The sequence below is a fragment of the Procambarus clarkii genome, chromosome 29, assembly GCF_040958095.1.
Source record: "Procambarus clarkii isolate CNS0578487 chromosome 29, FALCON_Pclarkii_2.0, whole genome shotgun sequence".
In the NCBI taxonomy this organism is placed as follows: Eukaryota; Metazoa; Arthropoda; class Malacostraca; order Decapoda; family Cambaridae; genus Procambarus; species Procambarus clarkii.
The window spans coordinates 33,486,652-33,500,497 of NC_091178.1; the positions used below are offsets into that span (position 1 = coordinate 33,486,652).

Consider the following 13,846-nt stretch of genomic DNA (forward strand, 5'->3'; position numbering starts at 1 on the left):
TTCCACGTGAAAAATTTAAGAGTGAGTTGGTCGTGGGTAATGGTGTTCATAAACCTGACGAAGAGAAGTGTTTACAAGATTCACAAGTTGTAGACCATTGCTTACAAATGACAAATGTTCACGGTTATCAATGTCAAGGAGTTCTCTCATCTGTTTCAAGGTCAGCTGGTAGCCTGTATTTCTCCTAGCATCTACAATCATTTTATGTTCATCAGGATTCATAGAGACACAAGCGGTATTGTTTGGAATGAGTTCTTGAGCGCATTTGTTAATTATAGCTAAGACACAAGGGTTTTCATATGTTTCACTCGCCACAGTGGTACTTACAGCACTGGAGGAGGCTTCAATACTTGCTTGAAACATGTCAACACTTACAACACTGGAGGAGGGGGGGTCAATACTTGCTTGAGACGTGTCAACACTTACATCACTGGTAGGCATTTCACAGAGACTTGGACGTTCACTTCACTCCTCGGGCTGGCGAGATGATCGCTTGAACACTGTCTCAGGTCGTCCATGTTGATCTTAGCATAAATGTTGTTGAGACCATTTTCAATCTTCGTGAGTGTTTCTTGGAGCTTATTGTTATGATCTCAGCCTGCAGGAGAAACGAGTCTCCCTTCTTGAGAGTTATTCAGCAAGCCTGACCTAACTAGAAGGTCTAGCAAGTATTGAGGTGATAACGCATATGTAAAATAGTTGCTTGGATATGTGTAACAGTTTGAGATTATGGGCAATGCAGAAGAAAATAGATAAATGACGGGCTAGGAGATGTGGACATTTTGCTGGAGGCGTGAGGCTCGCTTCCGGAGGACCTTGACCTCACTTGAGTGCCAGACATCGCAGGGGGAAGCCGCGCTCCGTTTGAGCTCCCGTCAGAAGGGAACCCCTAGTGATATATCTCTAAGAGAAGAGAAGTGTGCAGACGTACCAGCTGTGGAATCGAGCTGGGAACGTTGTGGTCTCAAGTCCTGGTCGACGAGCAGATATTAAATCGCCCAGAAGCATTATTGTGGGCTGTGTGGAGCGCCCTGACCAGACGCCGTCAGAGGGAAAGCGCCCTCGACCAATTAATCTGTGGTAAGCACGATAAACGCCAGTTCATAGTGATTGTTTGTAGTTGGTCGTGTGCCCAGCGACAGTAGCGATGTTTATTTATAAGTTAGACATGTTTTAATAAGGCAGAAAGCCTGAAATAAGAGAGTGGAGAGGGAGGAACACGGAGCGACGTCCTCCCCCTCTGAGCGCTGGCGGACGACTGAGGGAGCCGGCTCCGGATGGAGGAAGACCCTCCCAGCGAGTGAGGACGCCGCCGCCAGGCGAGGTGGAGTATGGACCCGCCCAAAACGGGGGAGTCCACTCTCACTGTATGTAGAGAACAGATAGAGGTTTGAGGCAAGCATATTGTGTGGTTATTTTTGTTTATGTGTTAAAGGGGAACATTTTATTGGAACGTCGATGGGTTGCAGGTTTGTCTTTGGGGAAGAAGTTGCTGAGAACTTCGAAGCCAGCAGATGAAGTAATTGATGAGACTCCAAAGGTAGTGGAGCAGAGGACCTCGAGCTGTGAGGAGAAGCAGCAGTGAAGAGGAGTGTCACGTGCTTCTGTAGAGGTGGTGTAGCAGCCAAGAGAGCTGTGGAAGAACCTAACAGAAGGGTGAAGCACCGTAGTTGCACAAGGAAACTTCATGATAGCAGCCTGGAGGAGCTGCAGAGGATCCTGGTAGTGAAGCCCGGAAGAACCTAAGGATATTAGGGTTGTGAACTTCCAGAGGTGGAAGGGGGAAGTTCTGGTGGATTACTTATAGGGAGTTGATAGTGTTTGGTTGTCAGTAGCGTGCAAGACGCAGTGAGAGGTGAGTGACTGTTGGCATCCTTATGTCAAGGAGTTTTTTATACTGAAGTATCAATGAACGTTTATACTGGTATATGTTATTGCATTCAAATGCTGATTTTCTATATATATATGTTATCTTGTTGATGGTGCAACAGTGTGTAGGCTTGACCAACTTGAGGAGGTTAATAGTATCAGGTGGTGAGCCAGGAGGTAGGATACCACTTGATAAGCTGATAATAGAGTTCTGATGGTATTGGAGTGCAACCTGATTGTGATATTATAGAGTATAGGATTCATTATTATTATGTGTGTGTATGTATCGTGTATGTGCTTTGTTCAGTAAATGTGTCACAATTTGCTGGCGTTTGCCCTTGTCCTAGTGAGGCTTCCCAGGAGGTAGTAAAGAAGGAGAGAGAGAGAGGAAGAACCACGAACCACTGCTGTGGACAGGGTAGGAGGTAATACTAGTAAGTCATAGGGGGATTGAGGAGATCATATCTCATAAGGAGAGAGTGGGGAGTCACAGCGGCTCGAGTGGGTGTGTGCACGTGACAACGAGGCTAAGTGTTGGAGCCGCATCCCCTAAACGTGTGACGTTGAGCCCCTCTCCAAGAGCCAGAAGCGCCAAGGGTGATCTCCTAGTATAAGCACTCTGCCGAGTTGTGGGTTGGGTTGTCCATAGAGAAGGATCAACGACGACAACACCAACCAACCCACAGTCTATAATAAATTGGGGGCCTGTCCGGGATAGTGAACTGACACACCCACACCCTGTCCAAGAGTGGATTTGTACACCCTTGCTGAAATAGGTAAACTGTGTGACCGCAGGTGTATACTCTCTCTCTTGGGAAGACTCACAGGACAAAGATGGATAAGGTGCAAACGTTTGTGGAGTCAGGCAAGCCTGAGGATTTAGAAGGTTGCACGAGGGATCAATTGAAACAAATAGCAGAAAAATGTGGCATCAGGTTGAAAGCATCTAAAGTAGCTGGGATGAAGGATGAGATCCTGAGGCAGTTGAGAGCCAGAAGTGAAGCGGCAGAACAAGGAGCCCAGGAAGGAGCTGAAAGTAGAAAGGAGGATGATGGGCAGGATGACGTGAGATCCCAGGGATCGAGTAGGAGCAGCAAGAGTAGCCGCAGTAGCAGGAGTAGCCGGAATAGGAGCTTGGAGAGATTCCAGTTAGAGCTCCAGATGCAGCGTGAGGACAAGGAGAGACAGTTCCAGCTGGAAAAGATGAAATTAGAACTCCAGATGAAAAATGAAGCCGAGAAGGAAAAAGAGAAAACCAGGCTGGAAGTAGAAAAAGAGAAAACCAGGCTGGAAGTAGAAAAAGAGAAAACCAGGCTGGAAGTAGAAAAAGAGAAAACCAGGTTGGAAGTAGAAAAAGAAAAAGCCCAGGTCGAAAAAGAAAAAGCCCAGGTCGAAAAAGAAAAAGAGAGAACAAAACAAATGCAGATAGAAGCGAATAGAACCTTGGCTGAGCAGAGGATTGAACATGGGTTGCCAGAGAGCACCACCCAGGTATCACACCCACCAGATGTTAGGGTTAGGGAGAAGGACATTCCCTTGTTTGTTCCCGAAGAGGCAGAGAGCTTTTTCGAGCACTTTGAAAAAGTAGCCAGCATCAAGGAGTGGCCACAGGAGGAATGGGCCCAGCTGGTCCAGTTAAGATTGACCGGTGCAGCCAGGGAGGCATACACCCAATTGTCACTGGAAGAGTGCCAGGATTACGCCACAGTAAAGAGCAGCATATTGCGCTCGTTTCAGTTAACCCCAGAAGCTTATAGGAAGCGCTTCAGAGAAATGATCAAAGTTGGAGCATGTACGTTTGCTGAGACAGCAAGAGATCTGGAAAGACGATTCCAGAAGTGGATTGAGGCTGCTGGAGTTGGATCTTATGCTGACCTGAAGCAACTGATGGTCATGGAGAAGTTCTTGGAGATGATGCATCCCGAAACAAAGTTCAAGATCCAAGAAGCAGGGATAAAGGAGGTGAAAGATGCCGCAGATAGGGCGGATATGATTACTGAAGCATACAAGAGCTTAAGGGAGAACAGAGTGAGAAGCGAGGTGAGACGCAGCAATAGCAGATCCAATGGAGTCTGGGGAGGAAGAAATTATGAAAGACCCAGAGGAGTCTGGGGTGAGAAAAATTTTGATAAATGGGCAGATAAAAGTAAGTACCCTAAAACTCAGAAGAGTAGGTCGCGCACTTCATCTGAAAGTGAAGATGGAGGAGCAAAACGAGGAACTGATCGTTATCCAGGAAATCAAGAGTCCAGTAAAGCTCCACGGAGTACGAGTAGTACGTCTGGCCCGAGGAACTCCAATACGAGTGGGCAGAGTCAGAGCTACTCTGGTACATATAGGAGAGATTTTTCACAGATGAGATGTTACCAATGTAACGGATTGGGTCACGTGATGCGAGATTGTCGGCAGGGCAAGAGAGTTGTGACCCTGGCCATGTGTGACCCCGGAAGTAAATATACTAATGTGTTCCGAGACAAACCACAGAGAGCGAATTTAGTGAACGAGAGGTATAGGCCGTTCATGAGTAAAGGTTGGATCAGTATAAGAGGCCAACCTGAGGTAGAAGTTGGTATCTTGAGAGATACCGGAGCTAATCAGAGCTTGATTACGAGAAGCCTGATTGGGAATGATCGACGGTTAGCTGGCAGGAGTAAGATGAGAGTATATGGGTTATTGTCTGAGAGTGACATGCCCGTATGTACTGTCCAGCTAAGGTCGGAATATGTGTCGGCGGAGGTGATGTTGGGAGTGTGCCCCGACATACCTATTCCAGGAGTCCAAGTGATCCTGGGGAATGACTTGTGCGGGACAAAGGTGTTGCCGAGAGTCATGGCGGAGACTGTGCCAGAGGAGTGCCCAGAAGGCCACGGCACGGGTGGGACACCTGAGAGTGTGAACCTGACTGACATCCGAGGAGATGAGTCAGGAGACCGCCAAGCCATTGAGTACCCTGTCTCGGTAGTGATGAAGACAGAGGTGGCCGACGAGGAAGACACTGGAGAAGGTGAGACAGTGTCGATTCAACCGGTGGAAGATATCGATGTAGATGTAGCATGGCTGTTTGATGAAGGTCCAGCCCAGAAAAATGGAGTCTCGGTGAGGTCGAAAGTGAGGATGACCCAGCCGAAGAAGAATCATGTGAAGAGAGCGGACCTGAGTAGAGCCCAGACTGCTGAAATTAAGGGTCGGAAGGTGAACGCAACTGTGCTGAGTAGGAATGAGGAAAGATGTGGACAGACTGAGGACGGGAGTAGAGCGTCAAATTGTCCACGAGCACAGAGGCATAGGGATAGTGGAGTTAAGTTGTTTGAGATGTCAGGAGTTGACATGTTTCACAGAAACCGTAGAGTAGAGATAATGAAGAAGAGTAATAGCCGGGAAAATGAAAGGAGAAGAGACAGTATGTGTGGAGAGATGCTTACGAGCACTTTGGGAGAGGCAAAGCGACATGTATGGTCGAGTGCTGTTGGATGTAGTATAGTGCCCGAAGAAACTTTTAGGGAACGAAGAAGAGTCGAAGGAGAAGAAATGGAGTGGTATAGAAGTGAAAAGTGTAGGAAGAGGATGATGATGCAAGCATGGAGGGATAGAAGAAAGCCGAGGACTCGATGGAAGTCAGACAGGATGAGATCTCGGATATATGAGGAGACGAAAAGGAGGAGCGTCGGTGAAGACGATGGAGTGAAGTATGATGACAGGAGACGAAAGTATAATGGCAGTAGATGGAAGTATGAAGACGACAGAGGAGATACAGACAGTAGATGTCTGACTCTGGACGTGAAGAGAGGAAGACGAGGAAACGGAGGGTGGAGACAATAAGTAGAGTGGAACGATGGAGTGCAGGCGTCCAAGGAGGACAGCCTAGCTTTGAGGTGTCAGAGAGGTCAAATCGTTTATGAGAAGATCATATTTCTGGCGAGTTGTGAGCCAGATGTTGCAAGGAGCATCGAACTAATTGTAGACGCCTAAGGAAGTATATGGGGTGAAGAACGAGACAGTGTGGTGGCGGATGTATTATCCCGAGCTTTGCCACTGGAATAACTCTCAAAAATAAGGGGAGGGGAGTGTTATGATCTCAGCCTGCAGGAGAAACGAGTCTCCCTTCTTGAGAGTTATTCAGCAAGCCTGACCTAACTAGAAGGTCTAGCAAGTATTGAGGTGATAACGCATATGTAAAATAGTTGCTTGGATATGTGTAACAGTTTGAGATTATGGGCAATGCAGAAGAAAATAGATAAATGACGGGCTAGGAGATGTGGACATTTTGCTGGAGGCGTGAGGCTCGCTTCCGGAGGACCTTGACCTCACTTGAGTGCCAGACATCGCAGGGGGAAGCCGCGCTCCGTTTGAGCTCCCGTCAGAAGGGAACCCCTAGTGATATATCTCTAAGAGAAGAGAAGTGTGCAGACGTACCAGCTGTGGAATCGAGCTGGGAACGTTGTGGTCTCAAGTCCTGGTCGACGAGCAGATATTAAATCGCCCAGAAGCATTATTGTGGGCTGTGTGGAGCGCCCTGACCAGACGCCGTCAGAGGGAAAGCGCCCTCGACCAATTAATCTGTGGTAAGCACGATAAACGCCAGTTCATAGTGATTGTTTGTAGTTGGTCGTGTGCCCAGCGACAGTAGCGATGTTTATTTATAAGTTAGACATGTTTTAATAAGGCAGAAAGCCTGAAATAAGAGAGTGGAGAGGGAGGAACACGGAGCGACGTCCTCCCCCTCTGAGCGCTGGCGGACGACTGAGGGAGCCGGCTCCGGATGGAGGAAGACCCTCCCAGCGAGTGAGGACGCCGCCGCCAGGCGAGGTGGAGTATGGACCCGCCCAAAACGGGGGAGTCCACTCTCACTGTATGTAGAGAACAGATAGAGGTTTGAGGCAAGCATATTGTGTGGTTATTTTTGTTTATGTGTTAAAGGGGAACATTTTATTGGAACGTCGATGGGTTGCAGGTTTGTCTTTGGGGAAGAAGTTGCTGAGAACTTCGAAGCCAGCAGATGAAGTAATTGATGAGACTCCAAAGGTAGTGGAGCAGAGGACCTCGAGCTGTGAGGAGAAGCAGCAGTGAAGAGGAGTGTCACGTGCTTCTGTAGAGGTGGTGTAGCAGCCAAGAGAGCTGTGGAAGAACCTAACAGAAGGGTGAAGCACCGTAGTTGCACAAGGAAACTTCATGATAGCAGCCTGGAGGAGCTGCAGAGGATCCTGGTAGTGAAGCCCGGAAGAACCTAAGGATATTAGGGTTGTGAACTTCCAGAGGTGGAAGGGGGAAGTTCTGGTGGATTACTTATAGGGAGTTGATAGTGTTTGGTTGTCAGTAGCGTGCAAGACGCAGTGAGAGGTGAGTGACTGTTGGCATCCTTATGTCAAGGAGTTTTTTATACTGAAGTATCAATGAACGTTTATACTGGTATATGTTATTGCATTCAAATGCTGATTTTCTATATATATATATTATCTTGTTGATGGTGCAACAGTGTGTAGGCTTGACCAACTTGAGGAGGTTAATAGTATCAGGTGGTGAGCCAGGAGGTAGGATACCACTTGATAAGCTGATAATAGAGTTCTGATGGTATTGGAGTGCAACCTGATTGTGATATTATAGAGTATAGGATTCATTATTATTATGTGTGTGTATGTATCGTGTATGTGCTTTGTTCAGTAAATGTGTCACAATTTGCTGGCGTTTGCCCTTGTCCTAGTGAGGCTTCCCAGGAGGTAGTAAAGAAGGAGAGAGAGAGAGGAAGAACCACGAACCACTGCTGTGGACAGGGTAGGAGGTAATACTAGTAAGTCATAGGGGGATTGAGGAGATCATATCTCATAAGGAGAGAGTGGGGAGTCACAGCGGCTCGAGTGGGTGTGTGCACGTGACAACGAGGCTAAGTGTTGGAGCCGCATCCCCTAAACGTGTGACGTTGAGCCCCTCTCCAAGAGCCAGAAGCGCCAAGGGTGATCTCCTAGTATAAGCACTCTGCCGAGTTGTGGGTTGGGTTGTCCATAGAGAAGGATCAACGACGACAACACCAACCAACCCACAGTCTATAATACTTATTGACGGTAATTTCTATTTTATTCATGCGAGCTGGAAGTTCTGACACCTCCCTCTGCAGGCTGGCGTCAGGCTTCCCAGGTAGGTGAGGGAAGGTTGTCAGGCTGTTGGCGTCAGGAACAGTGGTGGGGTCATCCCGGGTGGGGGTGGGCGGGTAGGTGTAGTGGTGGGGCCACCCCGGGTGGGGGGGGGGGGGTTGACTGGAGTGATGGAGGGTTGCCCCACTGTGCTGTGCGGGGGAGGCCGCTTGACACAGTCCTTGTGCCAAATGGTCACACCCTCACGCAAGCACCTGGGACATTTGTGCTTGGTGGCTGAGGATGAGGTCTCATCGGTCTCAAGGGCGTGGTCTTTATTGGGGCATTCTTTAGTGAGCTGATTGGCGGCATAGAAGACACAGGTACCTGAAGATTGACAGTGCTTGGCTACATGACCAAAGTGTTGACAGTTAAAGCACATAACCACGGAGGACACCCAGGGTGTTATGGGGCAGGCTGGCCAGTAGGGGTCTAGGAACTTGTGATGACTTGGGGGCGGTGTCTCAGGTTCCCAGACGATGATAATCCTGTTGAGTGGCCTGTCTCCAGACATGATGCGTCTTGCACTGTAAACACCTGGTAGTTCTTTCGCATGGGAGATGTCAAGGTCATGAGGGTAGGATGCGACAAGGTACTCTCTGTACTCTCTGTACCCTGGACCTCTCAGGAGAGTCTGCTTTACTGAATGTGATGCCACCAACTTGACCTTGGAGTAGGGCCGAGATGATGACTTCATCGGACCTGGCTACATAGATGTAAGGCAAAGCGTGTCTAGGGATTATGAGGTCTATGGGGTCAGGAAAATGACGAGGAAGGTCACGTCTCATCCAGGCATACCTCTGGTCACTGTTAACTTGAGATGGAAATGCCAGCCTGGCATATTTATTACGGGGTGCCAGGGTGGGTCGTGGTGAAGTTGTGGGGGTGACATTGGTCGTCTTGACAGAGTTGTTACCTTCCCTTAACCTTCTCTCTTTATGTAAGGTCTTCCGGCTTTTGTGTACAGTAAAACTACCATCCAAGGCTGTTTCATCACTTGAGCTGGTGTCCTCCTCGTACGTGGGAACAGAGGTATGGAGTGTTTGGCCATGCTGTACGACATGCGGGGTGGTGGCCGAAGTGGACGCAAATGCGTCTGAAGCATTTTGGGAAGGGTCGCTGAGGGTGACACCAGAAGGTGGGAGGGAAGTGGCCATAGTTGCCAGAGTCACAACATGAAGTGACAGGACACGTCAGCTTCTACTACAGAGTAGCACGTCAGGCTATGGCCTGGACCCAGAACAACAGCAGCTATTAATCATAGTGCAGAGACAAGATGAATAGTTCAGACACCATACAAGCAAACGCAGGTGTATACACGGTCAGCTGGCAACGCTGCTGAGGGTACTGCACTGGTAGTGTGGCTCCGACTAGAGTGGCAGGTGCAGAGCGTGCCACTCTGATACCTACTTTATCCACACACACACACTTAATAGTCCTCTACACTGTGTGTAACACTGCACTTGTACCACTAATCACTGAGGCATCTGTAAAGTGGCATGCAGTGGTCCGTTCCTGCCACCGTGTCCAGGCTGTACAGGGGAAATACAGCTTAGGGGAACGGGCCAACAGGGGCTAAAGTTCCGGCGCCCGGGGTACCACCTCAGGCGTCTGACCAGGCGTGAGGTATGGGGAACCGGCCATGTCCCCACTGCCCAAGGCGCCACTCCAAAAACATAGGTGTTGTTTATCCAGATATCTGGTCAACTAGCACTGCTCACCACTTGAAACCTAGGTGAAAGCTTCCAGTAGCTAGATGGTATATATCACTGCTAGGTTGTGAGATCCTTAAGACCGTCTGTACCCATTTAGCAGTAAATCCATGTGGAAGGGTAGGCCTACACGTCTACCCCGCACCAGGGTATCGACGATACTGTCTGCACTTGTGACAGTTAAATTAATTAATGTAAAACTCTACGGACTTTGTGGTTGAACATGTCATGTCCACTAAAGACGAAAAGCGGGTGTGCAGGCCGCTTCCCCCCTTCACTGTGGACCAAGTTGCTCTCTCCAATCTGACGACCCTGTCAGACTCTCCACCAATCACCATGAGACTCTCCACCAATCACCAGTCACCATGGGACTCTCCACCAATTACCAGTCACCATGGGACTCTCCACCAATCACCAGTCACCATGATTCTCTCCACCGATCACCAGTCACCATGAAATTCTCCACCAATCACCAGTCACCATGAGACTCTCCACCAATCACCAGTCACCATGAGACTCTCCACCAATCACCATGAAACTCTTCACCAATCACCAATCGCCATGAGACTCTCCACCAATCACCAGTCTCCACGAGACTCTCCACCTATCACCAGTCACCATGAGACTCTCCACCAATCACCAGTCTCCACGAGACTCTCCACCAATCAACAGTCACCGTGAGACTCTCCACCAATCACCAGTCACCATGATCGTCTCCAACAAACACCAGTCACCATGATCCACTCCACCAATCACCATGAGACTCCACCAATCACCATGAGACTCTCCACCAATCACCAGTCACCATGCGACTCTCCACCAATCACCATGAAACTCTTCACAAATAATCATTCATCATCAGACTCTAAACTAATCACCAGTCACCATGAGACTCTCTACCAATCACCAATCATCACGAACCTCGCCACCAATCACCAAGAGACTCTCTACCAATCACCAGTAATGATGATCCACTCCACCAATCACCAGCCACTTAATGACTTTCCACCAATCACCACGCGACTCCCACCAATCACCACGAGAATCTCCACCAATCACCAGTCACAATGAGACTCTTCACCAATCACCATCCACCACGAAACTCTCCGCCAAACACCAGGCACCATGGGACTCTCCACCAATCACCAGTCACCATGATTCTCTCTACCAATCAACAGTCACCATGAGATCCTCCACCAATCACCAGGCACCATGAGACTCTCCACCAAACACAAATCACCATGATCCTCTACACGAATCACCAGTCACCATGAGACTCTCCACCAATCATCAGTCACCATAAAACACCACCAATCACTAGTCATTATAAGACTCTCCACCAATCACCAGTCACCCTGAGACTCTCCACCAATCACCAGTCACCATTAGACTCCACAAATCACCAGTCACTATGAGACTCTCCACCTATCACCTGTCACCATTAGACTCTCCACCTATCACAAGTCATCATAAGACTCTCCACCAATCACCAGTCACCATGAGACTCTCCACCAATCACCAGTCACCATGATCTTCGCGACCAATCACCAGACACCACGATCCTCGCCACCAATCTCCAGTCACCATTAGACTCTTCACCAATCACCAGTCACTATGAGACTCTCCACCTATCACCAGTCACTATAAGACTCCATCAATCACCAGTCATCATAAGACTCTCCACTAACCACCATCACCAGTCACGATGATCCTCACCACCAATCACCATGAGACTCTCCCCCAATCACTAATCACTATGAGACTTTCCACTAATCACCAGTCACCTTGGGACTCTCCACCAATCACCAGTCACCATGATCCTCTCCATCAATCACCATGATCCTCTCCACCAATGACCAGACACCATGAGACTCACCACCAATCACAATGAGACTCTCCACCATTCACCATGAGACTTTCCACCAATCATCAGTCACCTTGGGACTCTCCACCAATCACCAATCACCCTGAGGCTCTCCACCATTCACCAGACACCATGAGACTCTCCACCAATCACCATGATCCTCTCCATCAATCACAAGTCACCATGAGGCTCTCTACCATTCACCATGAGACTCTCCACTAATCACCAGTCACCATAAGACTCTCCACCAATCACCAGGCACCATGGGACTCTCCACCAATCACCAGTCACGCTGAGGTTCTCCACCATTCACCAGTCACCATAAGACTTTCCACCAATCAACAGTCACTATGAGACTCTGCACCTATCACCAGACACCATGAGACTCTCCACCAATATCAATGTTCCTCTCCACCAATCACAAGTCACCATGAGGCTCTCCACCAATCACCATGAGACTCTCCACCAATCACCATAAGACTCTCCACAAATCACCAGTCACCACAAATCACTCTTCATTCATTTTATTCTCCCTCCCTGATGTTCTATTTATCACCCTCCCTTACGTTGCTTTCCTCCCATTCTCTCTTCATCCTTTCCTACCTCCCTTCATCCTGCTCTTTCTCCCACCTTCTGTTCTCCCACCTTCCAGTCTCCCACCCTCCCAGTTTCCCACCTGCCAGTCTCCCACCTGCCAGTCTCCCACCTGCCAGTCTCCCACCTCCCAGTCTCCCACCTTCCCAGTCTCCCACCTTCCAGTCTCCCACCTTCCAGTCTCCTACCTCCCAGTCTCCCACCCTCCCAGTCTCCCACCCTACCAGTCTCCCACCTGCCACTCTCCCACCTGCCAGTCTCTCACGTGCAAGTCTCCCACCTGCCAGTCTCCCACCTGCAACCTCCCAGTCTCCCACCTGCCAGTCTCCCACCTTCCAGTCTCCTACCTTCCAGTCTCCTACCTTCCAGTCTCCCACCTCCCAGTCTCCCACCTTCCCAGTCTCCCACCTGCCAGTCTCCCACCTGCCAGTCTCCCACCCTCCCAGTTTCCCACCTGCCAGTCCCCCACTTGCCACTCTCCCACCTGCCAGTCTCCCACCTGCCAGTCTCCCACCCTCCCAGTCTCCCACCTCCCAGTCTCCCACATGCAAGTCTCCCACCCTCCCAGTCTCCCACCTGCCACCTCCCAGTCTCCCACCTGCCAGTCTCCCACCTGCCAGTCTCCCACCTGCCAGTCTCCCACCTGCCAGTCTCCCACCTGCCAGTCTCCCACCTGCCAGTCTCCCACCCTCCCAGTCTCCTACCTGCCACCTCCCAGTCTTCCACCTCCCAGTCTCCCACCTGCCACCTCCCAGTCTCCCACCTGCCAGTCTCCCACCCTCCAAGTCTCCCACCTGCCAGTCTCCCACCTCCCATTCTCCCACCTCCCAGTCTCCCACCTCCCAGTCTCCCACATGCCAGTCTCCAACCTGCCAGTCTCCCACCTGCCAGTCTCCCACCTGCCAGTCTCCCACCCTCCCAGTTGTGGGAAATTTTTACCCACCATATCTAATAATCATCTAAGAAATGTATAATTTCTATATCATATCTAAATCATATCAAAATCATATCTAAAATGTATCAAAATCATATAATGAATCTTTAAAGATTCATTATAGCTTGATCCTGGATGACAATGGCACCATGAACACGTACGCAACAGGGGCCCTTTTGATGCCTACGTGACTTTGTACATGATTTCTCAAGGATCCAGAAGCTTCTAGAAGGACTTCTTAATTAAAAAACTATTGGAACATTGATTCAACATCCGGTAGGATTAAAAATCGAATCCTTAATAAGATTCAGTGGTACTTTCAAATACTACTTATAATCTTTAAATCTTATATCTAATTATATTATAATCACATCTTATCTTAATCATAAGTCTAGACTGTAAAAATAATCAATCAATATTCATTGCAAGCTACCTCTCAAGGGAGAGGGGGAAGGCTCTCGGGGGGCGGGAAGCGCCCACCAACGATGCCTCGCGGACTCCGCGTTTGTTTACAAATGAGTGAACAAGTGACTGATCCTTAGCGAACATTACCAGCTCAAGGACACCTTATCTAATATTTTTTATCGCCAGTGAACACTCTCTAGAACTGGGGGAGTACCTGGACAATATCTACAAGGAAAATCCGTGAACATTCACATAAAATAGAGTGTATAGTGGAGATCAGTGACACGGTTTCCTCCACCTTCATTCATAAACTTTTATCTCGAATCATTCTTCTGCAACTGCA

General features: G+C 49.0%; 1 protein-coding gene across 2 annotated transcripts; it reads left to right on the top strand.

The window, feature by feature from the left end:
- Nucleotides 1-609: 609 nt before the first annotated feature.
- LOC138369819 (uncharacterized) lies at nucleotides 610-7,878 on the top strand. Of its 2 annotated transcripts, XR_011229983.1 has the most exons (3): nucleotides 610-1,080; nucleotides 1,470-6,431; nucleotides 6,821-7,878. XR_011229983.1 is itself a non-coding variant. In XM_069333564.1 (2 exons), exon 2 carries the CDS (start codon nucleotides 2,704-2,706, stop codon nucleotides 5,686-5,688), a length of 2,985 nt encoding a protein of 994 aa, XP_069189665.1. In that variant the 5' UTR covers nucleotides 610-1,080; nucleotides 1,470-2,703; the 3' UTR covers nucleotides 5,689-6,780. The 2 variants fall into 2 exon arrangements, 1 of the variants encoding a protein (XP_069189665.1); XM_069333564.1 differs by lacking the exon at nucleotides 6,821-7,878 and having other exon boundaries at nucleotides 1,470-6,780.
- The last annotated feature ends 5,968 nt before the right edge of the window (nucleotides 7,879-13,846 follow it).

Excerpts from the sequence above, each read along its gene's own strand:
- LOC138369819 (XM_069333564.1), top strand. The coding sequence starts at position 2,704 with ATGGATAAGGTGCAAACGTTTGTGGAGTCAGGCAAGCCTGAGGATTTA.